At 38.8% G+C, this 14393-nt stretch overlaps 1 protein-coding gene across 7 annotated transcripts in view; it reads right to left on the reverse strand.

Annotated features, from left to right (window-relative positions):
- PDE11A (phosphodiesterase 11A) overlaps positions 1–14393 on the reverse strand; it is a 466258-nt gene that overhangs the window by 80443 nt on the left and 371422 nt on the right. For all 7 annotated transcript variants that reach the window (XM_079923541.1, XM_079923542.1, XM_079923540.1 and 4 more), the window contains 2 exons: positions 10511–10657; positions 10142–10249 (listed from right to left, as the gene is read on the reverse strand). In XM_079923541.1, coding sequence (XP_079779667.1) covers positions 10142–10249; positions 10511–10657 — 255 coding nt within the window. The remainder of the gene's footprint in view (positions 1–10141; positions 10250–10510; positions 10658–14393) is intronic.

Here is a 14393-nt window from a genome sequence, read left to right on the forward strand (position 1 = left end):
ATGACAATGCACTGAAATTTAGAGAGATTGTTGCCTGTGAAAATGCTACTGTTTAGAACTAGCTGATGAATTAGAACAGTAAGAATAGAGGTGGGATAATGTCAAAATAAGGTAATTCAGCTAGAAATTTAATTGGAAGATAAAATCGAATGCCATCTAATAGACTCACGTTCAGAATGCCGAATCACTGTTACGCCATTGGTTATCACGCATTGTATGATATGATGGACTATGTTTTGCTGTAAGGTTCTATGTAGCCACTCCTGCCGCCCCCACTACCCCGTCCCTTCTTGGAAACCCAGCATCTAGCTCTTAAACTATTTGTATCATCGATACTTTTGAGAGTTTAATAAAAGCCACGGACCTTCTCCTCTGAAATTACTCTATGATTTTATGGTGTTCAAAGAACATGGAGCCCACCCCTGGATCCTTGGAATAAAGGATACCTCAAGTACAGCACACACACCATCACACGAAACATATTTACCTCTCTTGACTGTGGTGCCTGAGTTACTGAAGCAGCACCTATCTCTTGACTGTGACTTAAAGCTGCCTGGTAAGTGGTTTCAGAGAATCGTCAGGCCTGAAAAGTATCCACCTGCCACTAAGTGTCCATTTGCCCCTCCCCACCTTCATCCATCTTCTTTCTAGTCCTATCCATTCTGACCTACACTTTACACACACTGAGGAGAAAAAGTCAACTGCCACTGAAGACAATATACTTTCAACAGAGAACAGAGTGGCAGTAGGAAGTATATTTTAATGTGTTTCTCCTATGCTTAATTCTATTTTATTTTCAAATAAAATGATATATTTGCTGCTCCTGATCCAATAATTATGGGTTTTATTGACCACTACTTTATTCTATCCTCTCACCTGTATTCCCCCACGGTCCATATCAGAAATATATAGGTATGTGGTAAAGCAGTGAATACCATATACCTAAGTAAAGAGATAGCCATGGCATATAGAGCTAGTTCCCATGTCACCCTCTCCAGAAAAGCCTGTGACTACCCTCTGAGTAGGTCTCCTGTGACAGTCCTTCACTGGGTTAAATGTATACTGGGATAACCTTATTCCCAGCCATTAGAGCATATAATCACTGGAATGCCAAAGGACCCAAACAATAAGATTGATTTGAAGGGTTTCACTACCCAGTAGTTTCCTATCACTTAGTCAACATAAAATTTAAACCAGTGAGGATGTGCATCAAAATATTACCAGTAGTGGGATCACAGATGACTTAAATTTTTTTCCTTTGTGCCCAAAATTTCCATAAAGAATGTTTATTCATTAGAATACATATACATTATGTGTGTGTAGGTAAATTCTTTTTTGTTTTAGAAGTAAGCCCGTGTTTCATCAAAATGTCCTACCTTGGAATAAAACAGTGACATCCTGAAAAGTGTCCATTCATTCATTTATTCATTGAGCAAATGTTGATTCAACATTTACTCCACTGCAGGCTGGAACGGAGAGCTAAGGAAGAAAGGTGCATCTGGCCCTTGTTGCGCATATAGTCTGGTCATGCCTTGTGCCAACCAGAACAGTGCCATGGAGCACCCTTTTCTAGTGAGAAACTCTCCCAACATCGGTTGCAATTTGTCGCAGAAAGTGATGGTGAAAGTGGCTAGCTCCTGCTTTGTTTCTGGAGACGGTGCATCATGGTCTGCACGCCCGTTGTCATGTATGCAGCTACGGTGCGGGAATCTGTGAAAGTGATGCCAGAAATTCTGCCTTCACGTTTCTTTTTGAACTTGGCTATCAGAGGTACTGAATGACGAGGAATTTCCTGGATAATCCTGTTGATTCTGAGATCTGGCAGATGGCGGACTAAGAGGGAGAGAATCCGGTGATGTACTGGAAATTCCTAACGGTCCCAGAAATTCCAAACCGAAGAAGGTCCTTGGCTCCAAATGCTCCTCCGTGGATGCTGGCAGCCGGCACTGCAGTGGAGTCTTCCACGGATTGGCTGAGGTTAAGAGAGAGCATGATGGGCTTTTGTAGAGCTTTTCTTCTCCCCTTCATCTTTCTCTTTCCTTGGATTAGAAGGGCAAAGAAGACTGCTCAGACCATTCCAAGAGGTTTGGAAGAACATAGTTTCTCAAGGAAGTGCCTTCTCTAGAAGAATCTGCACACCATATCCCTAATCGTGTCATCATGTCTCAACTGATCTAAACATGACTTCATACCTTAGAAGTGATGTGAGCTTGGGGACGAAAGGTAGCATTTAGAGAAGCATCATTTAATTCCTGGTGTTTCTTAATTTCTGGTATGCAGTGTTGCAGGGGCCCTGTCTGGGGCCTTTGTTTGGTACATTATTAAAATCAAATTTACTGTAGCCAAATAATGCTCGTTGAGGGTTTCATTGTAAATGCCACATACAAAGTGTGTTGGTCTTCTAAAGAAAGTCCCAAACTACAATGCTGATGGCTGGTCCAGCTGTGCTAGACCATCCTTCACATGTGGTGTCTATCAGTGAAACTCAGATCTCCTAACAAGGACGGAAGGTTCTGTGAGAAGGGTGCCTCTGTCACCCTCCCAACTCAGCCCATATCCCAGCTGACTGGATCAGAGTGGATCAGAGTAGTAAGAGCATTAAGCCCACAAGTTTGGGCTTCACGGGCATTTACAGCAAGTCCAGCGTGCTTTATTTTGGGATCTATTTTTTTGCTTCAAGATGGAATGGCCACCTCTTAACATGTAAATCCTGGGGGCAGGCTGATGGATACCAACCTATTCAATTTGCTCCAAAGCAGTGATTTTAGGCAGAGGACTTTCTCAAGCTTTAAGATAGAAGTAGATTTCATTTGCTTACCAAGAGTGCTACGAACAAATTTATGCTTAATGCCATATCCTATCTTCCTTTTAAAAAAGATCCTGTCTTTGCCAACCAGAGATAGTGGGTAATGAAAACACAAGGGGGAGAAGAACAGATATTCACACAAGCGCAACCTTCCATTGCAGGAAAAAACCCTACTGGACAAACCATAGCATCTAGATTTAACGGTCATACTCCCTTGGTGTTTACAGATATGTTTGTCTGCCAATATTTGGGTCTGCTAGGCTGAAAACAAGGCACTTCAGTCCCATTTTCAGGTCCAGACACCAGAACCTTACCAGCTGTTAGGGGACCACCAAACACCAGCACCATGTTTACATGTCTCCTTCACAAAAGCATGCGATAACAACACAAACCAGTTGTAGTCTGTCTGATTTCCACAGGAGTCGGATACTTTTGATCAAATTTGCTTCTCTTTCTTCTCAAGATATTAGTCAATTATTGATTTGGCATTAATTAAATACTGATTTAAGTCCACAATAATCCTTTCCTCAAGCTCAGAGTTGGAAAGACCTTACAGTCTACACTTACGTACTTTCTTTTACAACCAGAAGCTCCTGAAGGCACTTATTATCAAATTGCAAAACCTAAGTCATGTTTTGGACACAACTTGTCTCTGATTCTCAAATGATATTGCGAATGCTTGTAAGTCTCAGAATGGCAAGGCAGCAAAACTGGTACAAGTATGTATGTTTGAGTAGATGATGCATGAATTATAAAAAATGAATTGATTGTAATCAATTTTATTTAGTTATTTTTTAACCACCTCCTTGACTTAATTTTTAACCTACTTGTTACCCTAATTTTATAAAATCATCTATTTTGTAAAGTTAAAAGCATATGAAAAATATAATTCTGTATTGAGCCCCCATGTACTCATTACCTAACTTCAGGAGGAAGCCATGTTCCTCTGTCTTGTTTCAGCTACCTCTTCACATGCACGGTTTTGTTTGTTTGCTAGAATATTTCAAGGCAAACCTCTGGCATCTGTCAATACTCTTTATTTCATTCTCAAGAGGTCTTGATGTGGTCAAATAAAAATCGGTCAATATATCTCTGCTCTCATATTTAGATAAAATGTGTGAAAACAAATACAACCAGTAAAAGGAAAATTTCAGAGTAACTATCTTAAGACTTTAAAAATTGAGGTTTTTCCTTCAATTTAGATAATACAAAAAACAGAGCTACATGTATGTAGCATGCATACTGTATTTCAAAAAGAGACAAAAGAAAAACCACATTAGATTCTTAAGGACTCAGTTTGTAATACTAAGAATATATGCGCTTTATGATTTTTTGGATAAAGATAGCATGTTTTTTCATGTTTAGAAATATGGTTTATATTTTATGATAAATTGCGAGTGAATTGAATATAACATGTGGTGTGTGAGCACAGAAAATGAAGCACATCACCTGGTGCACATTAATTGTGCAGACAGACTGTCCTCTCCAAGTGCCACAAAAAAGCGAGGTTGATGAATTTCAAGAATATGAGGCCTCTTCAAAACTTACCCAAATTTTTATTACGCATCATTGAGCTAAAATTAAACACGAGACTAGTGAAAAAAAACTTAAAAGTTCCCAGCTTGACACCCTTAGGTGCCAAGTTTCAGCCTCAAGAAGGTGCCGCTACTAAGTCATAAACCATGAAAAATGACTGGGGCTCTACTCCTGGGTCTCCCTGACCTGGAGGATTTGGCTGGCATCATAAAATACAGAGTGACAGATTAAGCAGTTTACCAACACCGTAAAAATCGCAGGAATAAATTCACTGTAATCAAAAATCCTATATTGTAACTAGGCAGCCCCAGCCCTGAAACCACATACATTTCCTGACAAGCCTGTGTCCATGGACAAGAGCTTATATTCTCCCCGAAACAACGGCACAATTATGTTCATACACTTTTACAGTTTATGTGTCCTAAGAAAAATACTCAGCTCTGGCTGATGGTGCGGGAGAATTTATTTTCACTAGAAAGGGAATGACCCATAACTCACGAATGGCAGCGCTTAAAGTGAGTTATGGAGGGTACTCTCCTGTGTGAGGAAATGGATTGCATTATCCTTCTGCCCAATTGTTTGTTTGATTATTAGCACACCAGGTTCTTAAGTATGTGCGGCTTTGCCTTTTTCCTTTTGTAAAATAAGTGTGGAAAAAGAGAATGTCGGCTAGAAGCATGGGGTACCTCACTGGAGCTCTGAGAGGTGGCAAGAGAGAATAAAAATAGAACCCTTCTTAAATGATTAAAAGCCAGAGTCTTAAATGTAATTTAAACACAGTATTCAAATTGATTAGCTCCATAGTGCCCAGTGCTGGTATTCTGCAAAAGCATTAAAAATCACTCCTTTCCTAAATTAAAAATTTGCCTTCTTTGAAGTTACATTGGAATTCAAGATATACCTACATGATGATTAAAGAATTGGTATTTCTTACATACAGATTTTATTGTATTATTCTGATAATGCTGCCATTTATTTTAAAGTAAATATAACTAGTTACTACTTACAAGGAAATGCAATGTAAAGTGATGTTTGATGATAATAAATATGATTATTGTTTGTTACTTTGTTACTGTGAGTTACAGAACAAGACCGCAGATCTCTTTGTACCTTCCAACGTTAGGACCTACAAAGAAACTAGATTTCCGTCAAGATTAGGATCCTGGTTATTGAGCAAAAATATTTTATTTGAAAATTCAACTGGTTCTGTCCTTCTCTGGGTTGGAAGGGGAGGGAGAATTACAACTGTGCTTCTAAGCTCTCCTTCCAGAAGGAATTTTCTACCTCAAAAATCAAGGACTTCAATGCAAACGGCAGACAGAGGACAGCACATTATCCTCAAGCTAGTGAACAGGAAGGATTTTTCTTCCTAAACGTCCCTTCTGCTCTGTAGTTTGAATTATCAATAAAACGACTTGGATTATCTCTGAAAATAACCTTGTTGACAACCCAAATATGGACTTAAACGCGCTACCTCCACATTTAAGATTTAAGAAGCCCCCAGTAAATGTCAGGAGGTGTCAATGTGTTTGCTGCAATACTTGGTTATTATTAGTGTTTAACTGCAATTCCCAACCAGCACCAGGCCGCCAGCACCACCATAAATTTTAATGTGATCATGTGCTCATCTCTTTTCATATCCAGTGAATTCTACAAGATCATAATATTCTATATGAACCCTAGCTGAACCTTAGTGTGATAGGAAGAAAGAACAAGATTTCTAGCAATGATAGCTGTTCATCATTTTATAGTTTTTTGAAAAACTGGACACTGAGCAGCACGGGTCCCTGAATAATATGACCCTAAACTGAATCCACTCATTCAGTGAATCTTTATTGAGCCCTACAGGATACTGGGCATGGCCCAAAGTGCTAATGAGTACATTTATGGGATAGTGAAGAATACTGACTCTTAAGGAAACCTGTTTTTCCCCCTGGAAAATCTGTCAGAGCTCATACATCATTTATAAAACCGAAAAATGCCCCTGCAACCTTGGCATCACCACATGCCTTTTTATTTGACAGAATACAAACAAAAGCGTGGTCGGTTCCTGTATCTGGTCTACATTGTGCATGTAAGAAATGTGCTTATCGTCTTTCACTATGTATGTGCTTGCTGGAATATTTATTCTACAAGCTTCTATAAATAAAGAAAATTTGTATAATTATTCTTGATCTATCTGCAGTTTTTATTCCCTGTTTTAACCACAAATAGTAACTGGCACTGCAGACTGCATTTATCCAAGGAATTAAAAATATTTGGTAAATTTTAACTACCTAAATATCTCTTTAGAAGCAAAGAATAAGACTGAAGCTTTCATTTTAACATTTGGAATTTCAGGCCAGAGGCTTGTAATAATTTAATAAGTCATTAACAGGATTCCCAGTGAACTAAATTTCCACCGTTTATACATCAAATTGCCTATCCTACAATGCAGTTTGTTCTTTTTCTTTTTAATTTCTAAAGGAACAAAACCTCTTTGTTACCTAGACATGAGGTGGAATACTTTTGCAAAACATGATTCTGAATGAATGAATTCACTCATTCATGAATAACTTTATATTCTGTGTCTGAAATTATTTTAGGGTTAAAGGTTGGGAAGCCGGTTCTTATATGTATAATTTGCTCTGTTGTACATCGTGTCATAGTTTGCTCATCAATGACACACAAATGTGCATCTTCCCATTCCCAGAGACAATGGGCTTGGAAAAATACACACCCACAGATGTTAGACACATGGAGAGTGCCATACTATTCACACTAATAGCTCTGCGGGCAAGGAGGCAGCCCTAATACAGGTCCATCTTGATAGGAGGGGCTCTTTTCGGCACACTGGCTTTGTTGGTGTCTCTTTTAAGAAAAGAGTGTGGCGTGTGTGTCTCAGTACTTCTTGTCTTAGAAGAAAAGAAGCATTTTCAGGGAATGTTGGTAAGGTTTCCGCCCCCCCACCCTTCTTTCCAGGCAACTGGCTGGGAAACTTTGCCTTGGAGTGCCATCTAGAGGAAAATTTCGTGCACATGCGCCATGCTTTCTTGGTTTTGTGACTCAGGCTGAATGAATGAATCCAGGGGTTAATGTATGATGATTTTTTACTTTCATTTTTTGGTTCTAACTCAACACATGCAAATGGAATATGGGATAACTAGAATGTAAATAAAATCACTGATGAGAACAAAACAGTGAAAGACCCTAACAGTTTTCAGGAGTACCTGAAGCATTAGTGCCCACTCATGGAGAAAAGTAGGTTATCATTTTGCCTACTTTGCCTACTGAGGTCGTATTCCAGAAGTTAGAATTGATGAGGGAATTAAGTTCACTTTTTCTTCCCTGATCAAGTAATATTTGTTATTTCTATAATTATTTTCTTAGTGAAAAAATTCTGATTGACCAGGCTGCCCATGGTCAAGTTGGAGAGGAGACTGCTTGTGTTAGGGACAAACAAAAGTTGACATTTTCAACCTACTGTAACCCTTAGTCAAGTTCAGCAACATTTAATGAGCAGAAAATAATATCTTTTCCAGATGTGGCTATTCTATTCAATGTGAGGGAGAAAAAAATAACATTCACCAATGTATTTTCCCCAAAGTCATGTTTTTATTTTGCAACCTCTGCCCACCCTACTCCCCAGCCCCACCCCCGGCCAGGAGAACTTTAAGAGTGAATTCTTCTCTTTTTGAGCTAGTATTAATACGAAAACAAAACCCAGACTTTCTCAAACAGTGATACTCTTCAAGGTTGCTGAGCGGACTTGCAAAAACAACTATACCCTTGAAATATTTTGGCAGTAAGAGTACCTCCATTGTGGTTGACATAGGTTGAGAGTTCTGCTGTCTTCAATTTCTCAAAAAGGATCAAGATTGTCCATATTGTGGAAACATTTACCGAAGAAAACTGGGTGTGGATTCCATTTTCTCCTAAGTGTCCACCTGACCCCGAAGCTCTTGCCAGCTTCCCCCATCCCAACTATTTTAAGGCTTGTCGTAAAATCTATTTCTGCTTTTGACATCTCCAATCCTTTGTTGAACAAGGTTCCCACTTACTTATTTTGGGAATTCACCACAAATCCATATGTTTTCCAAAATAACAGGTTAATAATTTCTTTATTAAATGTCCTCTGTGAGCCATGTACATAAACTCTACACACAGAAAGTTATTCCTTGTCTACTGAGATCTGATATGGAAAAGCAAGACGAAAGCGTTTTTGTTTTTGTTTTTCTTCATGTAATTTTGGCACTTCAGCAATTAAGGCTCACAGCTCAAAGCATCTTCCTTCCTCATTTGGCTGCTTTCATGGTGTATGTTACAGCGAGATGGGGCCAGTCCAGTTTTTCCAGGTTATTCTCCTTGCTCCTTAAGCAGTTAAGGACCCAAAAAACAAGTCCTTGAGTATAACAATGAAGACATTTTGGTCTCATCTTCTTATGCTACATGTGCATTTGAGTTCAAGTCAATCCAACACAAATTTGTTGAAAACCTACCAAGTACATGATTGAGTATAGGGTGCTGGTGATGCTCTCAACAGATAGATTAATTAAGATTATTGCAAGAACAACAAATTATCTCTTTAGCCTCAAGCTGCTTACTTTATAGGAGAATGAGAGATCTTTAACTTAAAATACACAGCAGAAAGAAAGATGTGTTGTACTAGACACAGTGCAGAGAAGTAAGTAATTACTGATGATTGCTGATGATTACTGAAATTATTGATGATTAATGGAAAGCAAAGACTTCACGGGAAAACTGGCATTAGATCAATGCCTTTTAAAGAATGAGTAAAATTTTAGTAGGTAGAGAAGTGGGCAGAACATTTCATGAGGAAGGAATGGAAGTCTTCCTTCATGTGGACCAAAGGAAAATGTCATTTGGAGTTCCTTCTTTTGGGTTTAAATTTTAATCTGGGTGCAAAGATGTAAGGTATTTGGATTTATGTTATGAGAATCCAAAATAGGTCTCCTCTTTTTTGTGAGTGTGGTAAATATGTTTACACACACACATATGGGCACATATATATGTATATATCACCAGGAGGCCAAAGAAACCAATATATTTAAGCCAGAGACCATTTTACTTGATGATAGCTTAACAGTGTAAGTGCAAATAAAACCAAAACAAGCCTTATTTTTTGCCAGCAAATGGAGGTGAATATAGGATTTTGTTTCAGTCTTTGCCACAAACATTTCCTTTTAGATTAAATTCCAAGGCTTACGTCTGGCCAGCTGCCCTGGCTGTCCCCATTAAAACAGACTGGCCACCTTAACTGAGTTACGGCACCTGGAGCGAAGGTTTGAAGCCTAGTGTACCCTTAAACCCTGAGAGCATTCACTCCTACTCCTTCCTTCCCGGGGCCTCCTTGGACCTTCTCTCAGATAAGCATCTCTCAGGATTCCCGTGTCCCTGGGGGTAATGTTCACACACCCCGTCTTTGGCTTTCTACCAGCCTAGAAAGTCTTATCCAGTGGATCTCTTTGTTTAGTCATTCATCCCCATATCCTCTGCAAAAAGATTGCTTTGAAAATCCAAGCATTTCTTTTGTTAAAAAAAAACAGTTTCCCAAGATAAAACATTAAAAAGAGACTAAAGCAATCATTCCAAGACTACACCTGCTTCAAGGTGTCAGAGATCTTACAGCCTTAAAGCTCAGAGATCATTGTGAAATATATACTCCCATCACCAGGGTAGGTAACTTCCAAAATAAAATAAGTCACAGGGCAATTTGTCAGAGAAATGGGAACGTGAAGAGGAAGCCTGTAGGTCCTCACAAATGACAGATGACCTTCCATCGTCACCGAACACACTTACAGTTAACATTGCGAACATCAGCTGGCACACGTTGAAGGCATGTCTCCAGTTGTGGTATAGAACCATCCGATAATTTTTCCTTACTGTCAGAAGCCACCTACACAGTGTCTGAAATGGGAAGGGAAAGATTATGTCAGGAAGTTGTATGTATCTCCGGTGGACCATTACCAAAATGATGTCTTCTGTCTGAGTAATCCTCAACCATTGAAGTCCTGCCACAAGCATCTCACAGGATTCTCACGGTAATCCCACCAGGTGTGCAGGGAAAGTATTAACTTCCCCAATTTTATTCGGGAAACCTGAGGCTCAAAGTGGCTACCATATTGTTCCAGGTGCACTCCTGGGATCGCCCATGACAGAACATCATACCTCATAGTCGATTTTAAATTTCTGTACCATCCCCAGCTCCATGAACATCCGAAGAGCAGCCGTGATCATGGTGTCAACATCGAGAGAAAAGTCATCAAAATGTATGTCGTTGATGGCAAGTTCTGACACCAAAGGGATGTTGGCTGCCTACAAAAGCAGAAGACATAAGTCAAGCCAAGTTCACCAGCTTTCCCAAACCCTTCATCTTGCTCTCCTCTCCTACTTATCAGACGTGCCACATAAATCAGACCTGACCTGCACTTACACTCTGATACAGCTAAAGTCTGAGCTGGAAATGTCTTTTGTTTCTGAACTGCTAATGCCCCAAGCAAATGAAGGGGGTAGGGGAGAGGGAAGCTAATCTGAAGAAAAAATATACACACTGGATCTAGTCTGCAGAATTTAGAATACAAAGCAGTCTAGTTTACTGAAACTGCAGTCATACAGTATATTCTGATGCATATTACAGAGCACTAAACACAAGAAACATCTGGGCAGCCAGCAGCTGTGAATTTTAATTGCCACTATTCAGGAGAAGGACATGGGAGTACACCACTTTGCCTTGTTTCTTACATCCTTATATCCTGTAGCTGTGTACTTGCTCTTTGTTACACACATGTTCTGTATATTCAGAAAGATGGAAAGGATCAGACAGCACATTTCTAGTGCAAAATGTGTTTCTTAATAGGATAGAGATGTTTGCAGCATATGTTTCATTGAAGGAATAAATTTGCAATATAGTTTAGTGACATTCTATAAAAACATCACAACGTAATTATAATACTGGTCGTACATATTCAGTGTTTTCAAAACACTCACTCATGTTAAGCAGCTGTCAGTCAGTTGCCCTACACAAACTTAAAGGGCATAAAAAGTCTTGGGGAATAATTATTTTTGCTGGTTTCATTGGGCCACTCTTGATAAGGGAATCATTTCTATGTTTTCAGATTATCAGAGACCATTCTGTGTTCATATTCCTAGTCTATTCACTGGGTGTAAACTACCCAAGGAGTAATTTATGCCCTGGGACCGCTTTGGCCGAGCAATGAAATCCAACTCTGCTCGCTCTAAGCATCCCAGAAACCACTGAATCAATCCTTCTTTCTCAGCCCCATGCTCCTCCATAAGAGCAAACACCTCTAGGCTAAAATCCAAACACTGGTTATTCACCACAACATGGAAGAACAATGAACAGATACATACATTATGGGACAATTTGCCTGCTATTCTGCTGATTGTTTATTTTTGTTAAAAATTAATCAGCTTATCTTTCAGTGAATCATTTTACTATATTAACATATTTGTAGAATTCAGCTCCTTGGAATGCAAAAGGTGAGGCTTGTGAAATTCAAACACGGTGGTGGTAGAAATAGTCTTTGTGTGTAGGTGTCCTTATTTGGAGTTCCTGGCCTCATGCTAAGCACTTTAACACCTTGCTTTTTGCTTTAAGAATAATTTAAAACCAGGGACTTCCCTGGTGGTCCAGTGGCTAAGACTCCACTCTCCCAATGCAGGGGGCCCGGGTTCGATCCCTAGTCAGGGAACTAGATCCCGCGTGCCGCAACTAAGACCCGGCACAACCAAATAAATAAATAAATATTTTTAAATCAAAGTTATACGTGCACATAGTTTTAAGAGTTAGATCTGCAAGGTTAGTTACACACGCGTGCACGTACGTGCACACACACACACACACACACACACACACACACACACACATACACATTAGCAGAACTCTTCCAGTACCAAAATTTTCCCTTACCTAGAGGCAACCACGTTCAAATCATCTAGATACACTTTTTTGGGTATTTGGCAAAGTAAGGTGCTTGTGATTTAATTTTTAAATTATTTTCTGATTTAAGCACTATCTACTAACTTCCCCCCATTGAAGATGAAGATGAAGCTGTCTTACACTGTACCTGTCAACTTCTGCTACCTCATACACTATCCCTTCTCACTCCCCAGTATAATAATATAATAACTTTGTTTAGAGAAATATTCAGGGTTTATACTATAATGACTCTGTAAAAGACATTCATAGCTAAGTCATGCAATTTAGTATGATTACTTTTCCTTTCCTCGACAGCATTTTGTATTCTCAGAGTTAATAACTGTCTTCCTTAATGTGCGCTTAGTTTTCTCCATCCTTATCACTAATTCAACCTCGAAACTCTCTACCAATTATCTAAATCTCGTCTGAAAATATTCAGATACTTTGGGTATTCCATCAGTTTTATTAAGAAATATCTGTTGGAACTTTCTGAACTACAATCTGGACTGGCAGTCTTCTCAGCTTGTTATATAGCTTTCATCCTAGATGTTTCCTCACCATAATTTTGGGGGTGTCTTCATCTCTCTTTTATTTCTGTATCCCACATCTTTCTCTTTTCTGGCTCTCTCCTTATTTTGGTGAGACATGTCTTCCAATAGCTTCCCAAGAAAAGGTGTGTGTGCTGGGTAAATTTATGAGAGCTTGCATGTCTGAAATGTCTTCATATTATTGTCACATTTGATTGATAGTTTGTCTAGATATCAATTTCTAGGTTGGAAATCATGCCATTAGAATTTTTAAGGCATTCTCTATTAGCTTTAGATGTTACTTTTGACAAGTCAGAAGCTATTGTGAATCCATTACCTTTGAAAATGACTCCTCCTCCCTCTCTGTTTTTGTAGGATCTTTTTGCTTCCAGAGTTCTGAAATATCATGAAAATGTGCCTAGGTGTGAGTTTATTTTTAATCATAATCCTAGGTACCTGGTGTGCCCTTTAATCTGGAAAATCATGTCCTTTAATTCTAGGAAAAATTGAAAAATGAACTCTTTGATCATTTCTTCCCTTCTTTCCTTTTCTGGAATTCCCATTATTTGACCTTTGGACTGTTTTTTTTTTTTTCTCTGTTTCCTCCTATATTTCATTTCTTTTCTTTTTTCTCTACTTTCTAGGAAATATTCCCTCTCCTTATTCTTGATATTTTAATATCACAGTTTTCATTTCTAAGAGCTCTTCTTTTTTGTCTGGGTTTTTAAAAATTTTTTTAATAGCACCTTAATTTTGTTTCATGGATTCAATGTCTTCTCTTACCATTGTGAGGATGTTAATAATTCTATTTAACGTTTTCTTCTCCCTTCAGAGTTTACTTCACTCCCTTCATTTTGTTTTAGTTCTCTCTTTTTTATTGTGGTTAGAAAACACATAGCATAAATGTATCCTCTTAATTTTTAAGTATTGTTAACTATATTTACATTGTTGTACAACAGATGTCTAGAACATTTTCACCTTGTGTATGAAACCCTGTACCCAATGAACAACAACTTCCCATTTCCCCCTCCCTCCTGGCAACCACCATTCTCATTTCTGTCTCTATGAATTTGACTTCTTCAGATACCTCATATAAGTGGAATCATGCAGTACTTGTCCTTTTGTGATTGGCTTATTTCACTTAGCATAATGTCTTCAGGGTTCATCCATGTTGTACCATATGACAGTATTTCCTTCTGTTTTAAGGCTGAATATTGTTCCTTTATATGTATTCACCACAATGGTAAATACATTCTTAATCCACTCGTTGATGGTTTAGCCTCTTTCTCAATCAGCTTATCCTTCCTTAATCATTTTAATATATTTGACTGCTTCAGAGGTATTAGAAGTTTTCCCTAGCTGTGTGGTGATCTTTCGTTTTCAGCCCCCATTTAAAAATGCGCCTCTGAAAGTTTCTATTAGAGCTTCTGGGGGCTTCTCTGAAGAGGGATCTGACTGACCTGTTTCCTTGGGGAAGCTACCGATATCTGTATCTTCGGGCCTTTGCTCTTTAGCTACTCAGATTCCCCGGAGAAGAACCTTCTGGGTGTTACAGGGATGGAGATTGGAGGAGCTCAGCATTGGT

This window comes from Stenella coeruleoalba (genome assembly GCF_951394435.1).
Source record: "Stenella coeruleoalba genome assembly, chromosome: 6".
Lineage (NCBI taxonomy): Eukaryota > Metazoa > Chordata > Mammalia > Artiodactyla > Delphinidae > Stenella > Stenella coeruleoalba.